The 14152-nt window shown below is 44.1% G+C and overlaps 1 protein-coding gene across 1 annotated transcript in view; it reads right to left on the minus strand.

The window, feature by feature from the left end:
• LOC117346320 (histo-blood group ABO system transferase-like) overlaps positions 1 to 13425 on the minus strand; it is a 31529-nt gene extending 18104 nt beyond the window's left edge. The window contains exons 1-4 of the mRNA XM_033915719.1: positions 13378 to 13425; positions 11957 to 12043; positions 11426 to 11455; positions 5557 to 5610 (exon numbers count right to left, since the gene is read on the minus strand). Of these exons, the coding sequence (XP_033771610.1) occupies positions 5557 to 5610; positions 11426 to 11455; positions 11957 to 12042 (170 nt within the window). The 5' untranslated portion in view covers position 12043; positions 13378 to 13425. The remainder of the gene's footprint in view (positions 1 to 5556; positions 5611 to 11425; positions 11456 to 11956; positions 12044 to 13377) is intronic.
• Between the last annotated feature and the right edge of the window lie 727 nt (positions 13426 to 14152).

Here is a 14152-nt window from a genome sequence, read left to right on the forward strand (position 1 = left end):
TGCTAAGGCCACTTATTGCCATGATCAGAAAATGGCCAGTTTTCTATTTTCAGCATTAATGGCCATGTGCTAATATTGCCTCTACCATGTGGGCCCTCAGCACTACCCAATTTGTAGGCAGTAAGGACTCGTGCGTCAATCATGTGCTAATCACTTAGCATGCTGCTATGTGGCTGTGCTAATTGATTAGAACAGACACGCCCCCTCTCAATTCATCAGACACACCCCCTCTCCACCCTTCAGACACACACCGTCGGCCATTTTTTAGTGTGTGGATGGTATAAAAAGTTTTGTATGAAAATGCATTAAAAGTGCACTGTTTTAGTAGAGTTTTATGGACATTTGCTGAGGTCAATATCTCCACTTTTTCATATTTGAAATAATAATTAAGAAAGGGATAAGTACAGAAAATGTGTATATAATAGGTGTTTATATTTTAGTTTTCTCATAATAGATTGGTTTTCTACTGTTGATGATTTTGAATTAACTGCTAGCTGTGCTCTAAACTGATGTTATATTAAACTTTAAAACAATGACTAGATCAGGGTTGCCCACACTTTTTGGGCTTGTGAGCTACTTTTAACATGACCAAGTCAAAATGATCTACCAACAATAACATTTTTAAAAACACAAAGCACACTTTATATTCCGTGGGTTTTCAAAGAGGTCAAGGCAGATGACTTTATGCACTGTCACCTCAGTAACAACTATACAAAATTAGACAAATATACCCCCTGCCTTTTTACTAAACCGCGATAGCGGTTTTTAGCGCAGGGAGCTGCACTGAATGCCCTGTGCTGCTCTTGATGCTCATAGGCTCCCTGCGCTAAAAACCGCTATTGCAGTTTAGTAAAAGGGGGCTATAGTGCAAAATATAGACATCAGATATAAATTCTCAAAACGGACACAATTTGTTCACTAAATTGAAAATAAAATCATTTTTCCTACCTTTGTTGTCTGGTGATTTCATGAGTCTCTGGTTGCACTTTTTCTTCTGACTGTGCATCCAATATTTTGTCCCTTCTTTCAGCCTGCTGTATGCTTCCAGACCTCATTCCCTCCGCCAACTTTTTTTCCTGTCTCCCTGCCCTCTTCCCCTTTCTTTCTTTTTCTCTTCTTTCTTTCTGTCTCCCTGCCTGCTCCCAAGCCACTGCCAACGCCATCGAGGAACAGGCCTCCACACATTGGATTCTTCTGGGGAGAGGTAGTACAGAGATGGTGGACTGTGGAAATGGGGAAGAAAAGGTAAGAAGAAGCCAGCCTTCTGTGGGAAGAAAGAAGGAAAAGGGGAAGACTGCTATGCCAGATCTCAGGAAGGAAAGGGAAGGAAAGAGATGGAGTGCAGGGATAGAAGGGAAGGAGGGGAGAGAGATATGGCAGACTGCAAGGAGAGGAGATAGCATACCTTGGGAAGGGGGTAAGGGAAGGAAGGAGATGTGAGACTGAGGGAAGGGGTAGGGGAAGGAAGGAAGGAGAGAGAGAAAGATGCCAGACCACAAAAGGGAAAGGGAAGGAGAGACATATCAGAACACTGGAAAGAGAAGGAGGAAGGGGAAGGAAGGAGAAAGAGATGCCAGACCATGACAGGAAAGAAAAGAGAGATATGCTAGACTGCAGAAAGGAGAGGAGAGTGATACCAGATCACGGGAAGGGGAGAAGAAAAGGAGAGCAATTTGGACATGAGAAATGGGAGGTGACAAAAGTAAGGAGAGAGAGATGCCAGAGAAGGAAAGGAGGAGAGGCCAGACTGTGGGAAGGAGAGAAGAAAGATACTAGGCCTTAGAAAGGGGGAAGACAGAGATGACAGAAAATGGAGGGGGAAAGAGAGGGAGGAGATGAGGCACAGGGATGGGAGGAATAATAATAATAATTTTATTTCTTATATACCGCCAAAGCCATAGTAGTTCGAGGTGGTTTACAATGAAGAAGGGATGGACAATCAGTGAAAATGATACAAAGATACAATCAGAGAAAATAGGTGCCAGAGAAAATTGGTACAAACAGAGAAAAAAGGAACAATCAGCGAACTGTGGTACAATTGGTGAAAAAATGGTACAGTCAGCGAAAATAGGTACAATCAGGGCAAAATGGCACAGGGAAGAAGGTCAAGACAATCTGCGTAAAGGATCAATCCTAGAATGTAGGTATAACAACAGGGGGTGCAAACAGCAGGTGAAGAAGCGGTTTAATGGGAAGCAGTTTAAAGGGAAGCAGTTTAATGGGAGGCGGGACAGGTGAGATAGATGGGGCCACGGGTAGGGCAGAAGTCTTAGGGTGTGAATCGGGTGAATAGATAAGTTTTTAGTAGTTTCCTAAAGTTTAGGTAGGATGAAGTGCGAGAGATGATGTGGGCCAGCCAGTTATTGAGCTGACCTGCTTGGAAGGCAAGAGTTCTATTTAGATATCTTTTGTAACGGCAGGCCTTTAGGGTAGGATAGCTAAACAGGTGGGTTCTACGTGTGAGTTTGGATGGGCGGTCTAGGGTGAAATGGGATACCAAGTAAATGGGGGCCGAGCCAAGGATGGATTTGAAACAGAAACAGGCGAACTTGAATTGCACTCTTGCTTCCAGGGGTAGCCAGTGAAGTTTGTGGTAGTAGGGAGTTAGGTGTTCCCATTTTTTTAGTCCGAAGATCAGTCGGATTGCCGTGTTTTGGATGATTCGCAATCTTTGAGTGTTTTTTAAAAAAAAAATCCCAGGTAGATGATGTTGCAGTAGTCGAGTAGACTTAAGATGGAGGATTGCACAAGTAGGCGGAATGAGGGAGCGTCGAAGTACTTTCTGATGGATCTTAGCTTCCATAAGGCGGCAAAGCCTTTTTTGACCAGAAGGTCGGTGTGAGCTTCGAAGGTGAGGTTGCGGTCGAGAGTCACTCCAAGAATTTTTAAGGAGTTTGTTATGGGAAAGACTTGGCCATTCAGGGAGATTGAGGTGTCTTTGATTTTGTCGTTTGGACTCGCCAGGAAGAAGTTGGTTTTGTCTGAGTTGTGTTTCAGTTTGAAGTCGGCCATCCATAGTTCGATTTGTGTTAGGATTGAAGCTAGGTGAGTATTTATCTTGGGGGTTATGTTGGTTAGGGGAAAGACTAAGGTGATGTCATCGGCGTAGATGTAGAATTTGATCTTCAAGTTTAGCAGTAGATTACCTAGAGTGACCAGATAGATGTTGAACAGTGTGGGGGACAGGGGGACTCCGCAGGTGTTGGCCCAGATGGCGGAATGAGAGTTGTCACTGTAAACTTGGTAAGAGCTATGACCTAGGAAACCCCAGAACCATTTTATTACGTTGCCTGTGAGACCGATAGACTCCAAACAGTCCAGAAGAATGGCATGATCAACCAAGTCAAAGGCGTTACTAAGATCGAATTGCAGGACTAGTGCACTTGTGCCTTGGCTGAACAGGTTATGAAGGTAGTCTACCAGAGAAGCGATGACAGTTTCAGTGCTGTGTCCGGATCGGAAACCTGACTGGTTATCGTTTAGAATGGTGAATTTGTCCAGGTAAGTTGTTAAATCTTGGTTGACCAGACCTTCCATCAACTTTGTAAAGAAGGGTATGTTCGCAATGGGTCTGTAGTTGGATATAAGGGAGATGGGATCTTTGGGGTTTTTGACGATTGGAGTGATAAGTATTTGGCCTAGGTCTACAGGGAATGAGCCTGATTGTAGGTGGGAGGAGAGCCAGGTATATAATTTGGTTTTGAAGGAGGTCGGGGCAACTTTCATTACATTTGGAGGATAGCAATCTAGTTTGCAATGGGAATTGGCATATTTAGAGTAGAATTTACAGAATTGTTGCCAGGTGGGGGTGGTGAAGTTGTTCCAGATTAAATCAGCCCTGGTTTCATCGTCATGGGACCGAGTGTCAAGATAGGTCAGATGGTTGGTGGAGGTTGTAGGTAGGGTGGATCTGAGATTGGAGATTTTGTTATTGAAGAACGTGGCCAGGTCGTTGGCAGGTGGGGGGGAGTCTGAGGAAGGGCGGGTAAGGGATTGAATATCGTAGAGGTGGTTGACTATTTTGAATAGGTTTTTAATATTGGGGTTAGGGGATCTGATTTTTTGGGCGTAGAAGTTAGTGCGTTTGGTGGTTATCAGATTTTTGTAATCTTTTAGTTTTGTTCTCCAGTTGGCTCTGTCTTTGTTGTCACTTGATTTCAGCCAAAGTCTTTCTAATTTTCGAAGATCCCGTTTTACTGATCCAAGTTCGGCATCAAACCAGCCGTCCAGAATTTTGTTTCTCAGTTTCTTTGTTTTATAGGGGGCCATTGTATTTAGGATCTGTGTGCTTGTGTTTGTCCAGTCGTCGACTGTAAAGGAGTCAGGGTCAGGGTTGGAAGAGATGTCGTAGTGGGACCAGAATTCCACTGGGTTGATTAGGCCTCTTTTGGATATTACCTTATTAGGTCTTTTTGCGGTCTTTGGGTTGGGTAGGTGGCGTCTTGTTTGCCAGTTGAGGTGGAAATTGCAGTCTGTGGTCTGACCATAGGGAATCTGTCCAGGTAGCTTGTTCCCAAAGGATCTTGGGATGGAGTTGTTCTTTGGAGGAAAAGGTTACTAGATCAAGATGGTGACCTTTGTGGTGGATTTTTACCGGAGTCAGAGTAAAAAGTCTAGAGAGGAGATGAAGGATAGAAGGTCTTTTGTGTCATTCTGTTCAATCTGTTCTAGGTGGATGTTCAGATCCCCGATCAGAAGATTGTAGGGACCTGTAATTGAGTTGGTGAGGAGGAATTCTGAAAAGTTGTCTTTAGCAGTGGGCCATTTCTTGGGAGGGATGTAGAATAGGGTGAGAATTAGGCCATTTTCTAGTTGGGGAAAGGAAGATAGATAGAAAAAAAATGCTGTTTATAGATTGATGGGAATAAGACAGAAAGAGGGAGGAGATGGTGCACATGGATGGAGAAGAGAGGAAGACAAGATAGACAGATTGCGAAGAAAGCAGAAAAATGGAAGAAAGTTGAATGTTAAAAGTTAATACCAAAGATGGATGTAGGACAGAAAGTGAAGGAGAGGAAAACAGCAAATGGATAAGAAGGTCCTGGAAACAGAGTTAAGTGCACAGACAGAAAGAAATGCAGCCAGAGACTGGGAAAAGATGATTAGAAAAATAAAATCACCAGACAGTTTTGAGAATTTACATCTGTTGTCTATATTTTGCATTGTTCAGGAAGAAATTAATTTCTTTCTATTTCTGTAGTGTTATACTGCATGCAGACCCTGGCATCTTAGGGTTTTCTTTGTGTATATTAGGATTTTTAGTTTGTGGTTCTGTATTTGCATAGGGTTTATCTGTGTTCTGCACGTGTAACTGAAGCCAGATGTTCTGGTAGGAATGAATGTTGAGAAGCATTATTGGTATCATGGCCCCAAGTAGGAAGATGTTTGTCAGCTCTCCTTCAACCCTTATGGATCTAAAATGGCCCTCATTTAAAAATTAGCAAAGACCACTGCTCTAAACTATCCTTGTAACAAAAAAAAAAGAAAAAACACTGAAATTACCATATCTGCCTTTTCCTAATTCTGAATACAATTTCCGAGCAGATAAGCACTCACCAATGCAAATTTCCTCCCATCAGCAGGTCCTGGCTTGGTATCTGTTCTGGATTTCTGTAGGTAAGATTATTGGTAAAATATGTAAAAATTAGGGCTGTGCATTCATTTGACATAAAATGAGAAATGTCAGTTCACATAATTTTCTGCTTGAAATGGTAGAAAAGAACCCGAAACGGGGAAGGGGTAAAACACGGACCTCACAGATCTCAACTGCACATCCTTAGAAATCTGCTACCTTCGGTTTTTGACAGCTGCAGTTTCTGATTTCATTGAGGTCTATCAGAGCTAAAGGGTAATGAGAAACAGAAGATGTCAAAGCCAAGGGAAGCAAATTTTATGGAAGTGCAGTTAAGATCCTGCATCCTGCACTTTTGTTCAGAATAGGTGAAATCATTTAAAATTAGTGGGCTGGAGTGGGCAGGAGTGAAGGAGCCATAACCTATGCTGAGACTAAAAGTAACAAAACTTTACAATTTCATAAGCTAAGGAAGTTGTTTAAGAGGTTAGCGTAGCTGCCTGAGAGCCTGGGGATCTGGGTTCAAGACCAGCTTTAACCTATAAAAATAAGTCTTCCTGCCCCAGCACTGGGGTAAAATGCGGACCTCCCTTAGCAGCAGTGTTTCCTCAAATTAATTATTATTAAGACTATCAACACAGATCTGTGGGGGGTCAGAAACTGCAACAACTGCAGTGGTGGAAAGAGGGAGTAAAATGCAGTCATGAAATCAGAAATCGCAGCTATCAAAAACTGAAGGAAGCAAATTTTTAAGGACATGCAGTTGACATCCACGAGGTCCGTGTTTTACCCCTTCCCCCTGAAAATTTAGAGGAGATGGTGCATATTAGTAGTTTGCATTCTTCTAAAAGAGCGTGCCCTCAATGGTGTAGTAAGGGGGTGGGGGGCTGGACCGCCCCGGATGTCATCTTGGTGGAGGTATTGACACATCTCCAACCCCCATGCCACACTCGTGCCCTCCCTTCCCTCTCCCTGTACTTCTTTAAATATTTGCCAGTCCAGGAAACTTCTCTGGCCTGTTGCTAGCACTGGTTTGGCTCCCCTCTGAAATCACTTCCTGGTCGCAGGGACAGGAAGTGACATCAGAGGTGAAGCCAATGCTAGTGTAAGCAGCAGACCGGAGAAGTTGCTCACACTGAGGAGATGGAAGGGAGGGTGTGAGTGTGGCATGGGGGGGGGGGGCGGGGAAGGAATAGGGGGGTTATGAGGGCACAAGGGGAACCACCATCCTGGGTGACTCCTACCCTCGCTATGTCACTGTGTGCCCTCTTTCAAAAAAACTGTACATTTTCCATAAAGAGTGCAGCCTCTTTCCTGATAATACACATGTATATAGCATTCACGAATAGGACTCAATTCTACACAGTCCGTTCTCATTATTCGCGGTAGTATAGTTTGCAAAAAATGAACGCAAACCATCAAATCATGAATAACGAAAGCTGAGTCTATAGGAAAATACTGGTTAGGTTCCAGCAGTATACTTTGCGCCACGGAAAGTGAACTGCATAAGAACATAAGAACATAGGAATTGCTGCTGCTGGGTCAGACCAGTGGTTCATCCTGCCCAGCAGTCTGCTCACGCGGTGGCCCTCAGGTTAAAGACCAGTGCTCTATATGAGTCTAGCTTCACCTGCATACGTTCCAGTTTAGCAGGAACTTGTCCAACTTTGTCTTGAATCCCTGGAGGGTGTTTTTCCCTATAACAGACTCTGGAAGAGCGTTCCAGTTGTCTACCACTTTCTGGGTGAAGAAGAACTTCCTTACGTTTGTACAGAATCTATCCCCTTTCAGCTTTAGACAGTGCCCTCTCATTTCCTACCTTGGAGAGGGTGAACAATCCGTTTTTATCTACTAAGTCTATTCCCTTCAGCATCTTGAACGTTTCGATCATGTCCCCTCTCAGTCTCTTCTTTTCAAGGGAGAAGAGGCCCAGTTTCTCCAATCTCTCAATGTATGGCAACTCCTCCAGCCCCTTAACCATTTTAGTCGCTCTTCTCTGGACCCTTTCGAGTAGTATTGTGTCCTTCTTCAACTACGGTGACCAGTGCTGGACGCACTACTCTAGGTGAGGGCGTACCATGGCTCGATACACTGGCATGATAACCTTCTCCGATCTGTTCGTGATCCCCTTCTTTATCATTCCTAGCATTCTATTCGTCCTTTTCGCCGCCACCGCACATTGCGCGGACGGCTTCATCGACTTGTCGATCAGAACTCCCAAGTCTCTTTCCTGGGAAGTCTCTCCAAGTACCACCCCAGACATCCTGTATTCATGCATGATATTTTTGTTATCAACATGCATCACTTTACACTTACCCACGTTGAACCTCATTTCTCGAGCTTGGTTATGTCACATTGCAGATCTTCGCAATCCCCTCGCGTCCTCACTACTCTGAATTACTTCGAATCATCCGCAAATTTAATCACCTCACTCGTCATACCAATGTCTAGGTCGTTTATAAAGATGTTGAAGAGCATGGGTCCAAGCACTGAGCCCTGCGGCACCCCACTGGTGACGCTCTTCCAGTCCGAATATTGTCTCATTTACCCCCAATCTCTGTTTCTTATGCTCCAGCCAGTTTTTAATCCACATGAGTATTTCACCCTCGATTCCATGGCTCGCAATTTTCTGAAGTAGTCGTTCATGTGGAACCTTATCAAATGCCTTCTGAAAATCCAGATATACAAAATCGACCAGGTCGCCCTTGTCTATCTGCCTGTTTAGAAACCAGGTCGTGCATGTGCAAGACCGGAGGATTAGGACTTCGATAGGAAGACAGGACTTAAATGATAAACCAAGGTGGCAAGGGAGCCCCCTCTGGTGATACAGACAGGTCGTGACCTGTTTGGGCCGCCGCGGGAGCGGGAGCGGACTGCTGGGTGGGATGGACCTGTGGTCTGACCCGGCAGAGGCACTGCTTATGTTCTTATGTTCTTATTCCTTCAAAGAAGTGCAGCAAATTCGTCAAACACGATCTGCCTTTACTGAAACCGTGCTGACTGGTCCTTATCAGCCTGTGTCCATCAAGATGATCAATGATGCGGTCCTTTATCAGCGCCTCTACCATCTTTCCCAGTACCAAGGTCAGCCTCACCAGACTGTAGTTACCCGGATTCCCCCTCGAACCTTTCTTGAAGATTGGCGGAACATTCGCCACCTTCCAGTCTTCCGGAATCTTTCCCAATTTGATCAACAGATTGGCTATTAGTTGAAGCAGTTCAGCTATGGTCCCTTTCAGTTCCTTGATGACCCTCGGATGGTTGCCATCCTGTCCCGGGGATTTATCGCTTTTTAGCCTATCAATCTGCCTGCATACTTCATCTAGACTGACCGTCAACCCTGTCAGCTTCCCTTTCGGCAATTTCTTTGTCTTCTTTAAGCACTCCCTTTATTCCATGGCATCCAACGGTCCCACCGCTTCCTGCAGATTCTACTGGGAGAACAGGGCTGGGATCAAGACTCTACTCTACCCTACCTCCACCTGTTGCACGCCTTCCCTGAAGGTATATCAGTGATAGAAGAAAAAACTCAGGCGGGATTGTACGTCTTAGGAAACCAGACGGAGACTATGTGGAAAAGGATTCGGAAAAAGCCCAACTATTAAATGAATACTTCTGCTCAGTCTTCACCCGAGAAGTGCCAGGGCTCGGCCCTCAGCTACAGATAAGGGTTGGCTCAGTTGACCCGTTTAGTAACTTTGAGTTTACGCCCAGCAGTGTCTACGGTGAGCTGTCAAAGCTCAAGGTTAACAAAGCAATGGGGCCGGACAACCTGCACCCCAGGGTGCTTAGGGAGCTGAGTGATGTCTTGGCGGAGCCACTGTCCGCTCTCTTCAACCTCTCCCTTAGTACAGGCAGCGTCCCGTTGGACTGGAGGACGGCTAACGTCATTCCACTCCACAAGAAAGGCTCAAAGATGGAGACAGCAAACTACAGACCAGTGAGTCTAACATCGATAGTGAGCAAACTAATGGAAACTCTAATCAAACACCAATTAGATAAGATCCTGGATGAAGAGAATCTACGGGATCCCCGACAACATGGATTTACTAAGGGGAGATCCTGCCAATCCAACCTGATCAGCTTCTTTGACTGGGTAACGGGGAAGCTGGATATTGGGGAGTCCCTGGACATCGTGTACCTGGACTTTAGCAAAGCATTCGATAGCGTACCACACCGCAGGTTACTGAGCAAGATGAGTTCTATAGGATTAGGTAACACATTGACGAAATGGGTTGGGAGCTGGCTTGGAGGTAGGCTCCAAAGGGTGGTGGTGAACGGCACCCCCTCCGAAATGACGGAGGTGATTAGTGGAGTACCACAGGGCTCAGTCTTGGGCCCAATCCTATTCAACATCTTTATAAGAGACTTGCCAGAAGGGCTTCGAGGTAAAATAACATTATTCGCCGATGACGCCAAACTGAGTAATGTAGTGGGCAAATGCACAACAGACGAAGATTCAGTGCCCGACAACATGATGTACGACCTACTCCTACTGGAGCGATGGTCTAGGACATGGCAACTCAACTTCAATGCCAAAAAATGCAAAGTTATGCACCTGGGCAGCCAGAATCCATGCCAGTCTTATACCCTTAATGGCGAGATCCTAGCAAAAACGGTAGCAGAACGAGACTTGGGGGTAATCGTCAGTGAGGACATGAAGTCTGCCAATCAAGTGGAGCAGGCTTCGTCCAAGGCAAGACAAATCATGGGCTGCATACGAAGGGGTTTCGTCAGTCGTAAGGCGGAAGTCATTATGCCATTGTATAGATCCATGGTGAGGCCCCACCTGGAATACTGTGTGCAATTCTGGAGGCCGCATTATCGCAAGGATGTGCTGAGACTGGAGTCGGTGCAAAGAATGGCCACCCGGATGGTCTCGGGACTCAAGGATCTACCATACGAAAAACGGCTTGACAAATTACAGCTATACTCGCTCGAGGAGCGCAGAGAGAGGGGGGACATGATCGAGACGTTCAAGTATCTTACGGGCCGCATCGAGGCGGAGGAAGATATCTTCTTTTTCAAGGGTCCCACGACAACAAGAGGGCATCCGTTGAAAATCAGGGGCGGGAAACTACGAGGTGACACCAGGAAATTATTTTTCACTGAAAGAGTGGTTGATCGCTGGAATAGTCTTCCACTACAGGTGATTGAGGCCAGCAGCGTGCCTGATTTTAAGGCCAAATGGGATCGGCACATGGGATCTCTTCACAGGGCAAAGGTAGGGGAGGGACATTAAGGTGGGCAGACTAGATGGGCCGTGGGCCCTTATCTGCCGTCTATTTCTATGTTTCTATGTTTCTATGTTGTATGTCCTGGTGGTCCATCAGTGAGCCGAGACAGGAACAATCCCTCCCGCCTCCTATCCCAGCTGACTATGAAAGCTGCCGCCTCTAAAGCCTACCTTTGGAGGTCCAGCGGTGAACCGGGGCAGGAGTGATCTTTCTATGCTCCTGCTCTGTGTAGAGACACTATCTAAAATGGCTGCCATGAATTCCCGTGGCAAACTTGCGAGACCGCAGGAACTCATTAGGTTGCCAACGGACCTGGAAAGATTTACTTGAAACATGAGAAAAAATCCCACTTGGATTTAATGAATTTGTCTTTTGAAATTCACACCCAAGCTGAATGACAATTTTGGTACAGCAAGCAGGGTTTTTCGCCAGAGACAAATTACAGTTGAAACTGAAACCTAAGTATATGCTGTAAGGCTAAAACCAAAATGACAAGTTAATGCAGAATCACAGTATATGAAAAAAGTTTTTTTAAGGGGTTTTGTTTTTTCTTTGTGGGGCCTGATTTATAAATCTGGCCCCAACTATAATAATTTTATTGAGAAAGTATACAGACCTCCAACTTAGAGATCCGACCTCTGGCCACCTGTTCAAGAAAAGAAATATATTGAATTTTTCACGGTTCCAACCTCTGTCATCTTCACCCAAACTCTTTTTGAAGTGTCTACTTCCTTCTCCTTGACACAGTGGTTTCTCACATTCCATTAACAGATAAGGACCTCTTAGCCAGCCCCTTGGGGATTAAATTCTATATATGACACCTCAAAAGTTAGCCCACCTCCTCCCCCCCAAAAAAGCACTAATCTATAAGTCACACTTAAAGTTAGGCATGGTTTATGAAATAGCACTTACACTTAGGAACAACGACTTTAGTTAGGCACAGCCATTTACATCGACAAAAACGTAGTAGAAATGCCTGCATCCAATTTGCCGAGATACTATAATTACGCATGTAATTGAAAGGAATACCCTGCTACAATGTATCCTTCCCCTACAGTGTCATGCAACATTTAACACTTAACTTAGATGCTCATTGAGCACCTTCTGAATGACGCCATTTTGGGAATCCGGACCTCAATGTACCTACTTTGAAATTAAAAATCCAGTCATGGTCCCCAAGATGAACGTCAAGAATGAGACGTGTGTTATAGACAAGACTTTAAACATCTTCATCCTGAAAATAAAGAATTCCTTTTAGCATGGCATTTGTTGATTTGAAAAGCTCAGCAAGAAGGGATTTGGCGCTTATACAGTAAAACAACAGATTAGCAAGAAGTGTCGTAAGGTCTCAAAAGCTCATTTACAGCAGCGTCCTCTTTTCTTTGTCCTTCAGAAGATATCACAACCTATCAAAATTCCCGTTTTCTTCTGGATCACTATGGCAATTAGAGCTTTAGGCCATGTGACACGTGGAGCCTGGTAGCTAATAAAATACAGTGAACAAACAGAAAGAAAAAAAAATCCCAGAAGAACTCACTCCACAGAAAAAAAATAGAAACGCTTGACAAAGTAGAACACTGAAGTAATTTGGGTTCGTTTTCCATGCTTAATTTATAGATAATTTTCAAAAGGAAATTACACAGTTTCCCTTTGAAAATTAGTTAGGGATAAGTGTAGCCTGGTAGCTAATAAAATACAGTGAACGGAAAAAAAAAAAAATCCCAGAAGAATTCACTGCATACGTTCTGGTTCAGCAGGAACTTGTCTAACTTTGTCTTGAATACCTGGAGGGTGTTTTCCCTTATAACAGCCCCCGGAAGAGTGTGCTAGATTTCTACCACCCTCTGGGTAAAGAAGAACTGGTTTTGTCCTGCAGAAGTAACATCCTGGTTGGCATTGCAATGTTTAATGTGTAGACTGATTCTAGTCTTTAGCATCTGGCTCTTTTTACCCATCCACCTTTTCCTGTCACTCACCCACCCAGCTCTCCCTGTCTCTCGCCTTGCCCACCCCTTCTCTGCCACTGGATTGCTTTTATGTTTCACTTCTGTACATATTCTGATATTTGAAAACATTTGCATATTTCTGATCTGAAAAAGAAAGGGTACCTTTGAAAGCTAATCCAAAATTTATTAAATTAGCCCAATAAAAAGGATTATTGCCTTATTTCCTTAGTAACCAGCGCCTAGAAGTGAGATGGTGGGACCTGATATAGAAGAAAAGTTAATGCAGAAATCTGATTTCTTTGTAGCAGGGCTAGAATTTTAAGTGTGGCTTTGTAAAGTCCGATGAATGGGGGTTTGTCTAACAATATTATGAATGTGATAATGTGAGCCGTCTAGTTTATTAAACGGATTATAAATATTTTAATATTTTTTTTTAAAAAAAAAGGTTTCATTTATGTTTTGCTTTATTTCTATATTTTACATTTAAAAGTGGACTAACACGGCTACCACGCCATTTTATTCCATAGGGAATGCAAACTAGTATTAGAAATGATCGACAATCTAAAATATAGAATGATGAAATGCTAATATAAAGAAATAGGAGAAATGCATACAAGTTTACCTTTCCACGCAGTAGCCCTGTTCTCAGCTCTCTCTGCCAGGATCTTTCTCTCTCTCTGCAAAACTATACCTGTCAGGATCTTTGCTTGCTTATCTTTTCCAAATTGCACACATAAGTTAACCAGCACTTTTCAGTAAATGATTAAACAAAGGGTGTATCCCTTCACTCATTACAGATGCAAGGGCAGATCCAGTCAGTTATAATTTTATTTCCCTGAATGGAGAGGTGGTTAGGCTGAGGGAAGGCTTCCCTAAGCTCTCAGAGTCAGGCTTAAGAGGCTAATGAATCTCTTAGACCCCAATTAAGTTCCTTTCAGTACAACTTTTAGTAGGTGGGCGATCCGCAGCCTCTCTCATCAATGCTCTGCCTGACTCCAGCACAGCAATGCTGCAGCCTACATTTCAACACCACTATCTGCTGCAGTCATAGATTTCCCTGGCCATGTCCTCTTTTGAGAGGGCAGAATCCAATTTAAAGTCGCATGTGTGGACCACAAGGCTATGGGGAAAACTCAACTGGGCTGCCATCAGCCATTCAGGCCACGCATTCCTTCTACAACCCAAGAATGGCCCAGCGGTACAAACTGCCTCTTCCCTCTCCACATCAAATCCGGAAAAAAAATCACTCTTTGAGCCTAGCTTCGAGTTCCAAGGTCCCAAGATTTGGAATCACCTTCCAGCCTGCTTGCGACAGATCCCTTCCTACCTTCAATTCAGGAAATCACTAGAAACACATCTATTCTTGCTATAATCCAAGACATGAGCTCTCCATTAAC

This window comes from Geotrypetes seraphini, chromosome 12 (genome assembly GCF_902459505.1).
Source record: "Geotrypetes seraphini chromosome 12, aGeoSer1.1, whole genome shotgun sequence".
In the NCBI taxonomy this organism is placed as follows: domain Eukaryota; kingdom Metazoa; phylum Chordata; class Amphibia; order Gymnophiona; family Dermophiidae; genus Geotrypetes; species Geotrypetes seraphini.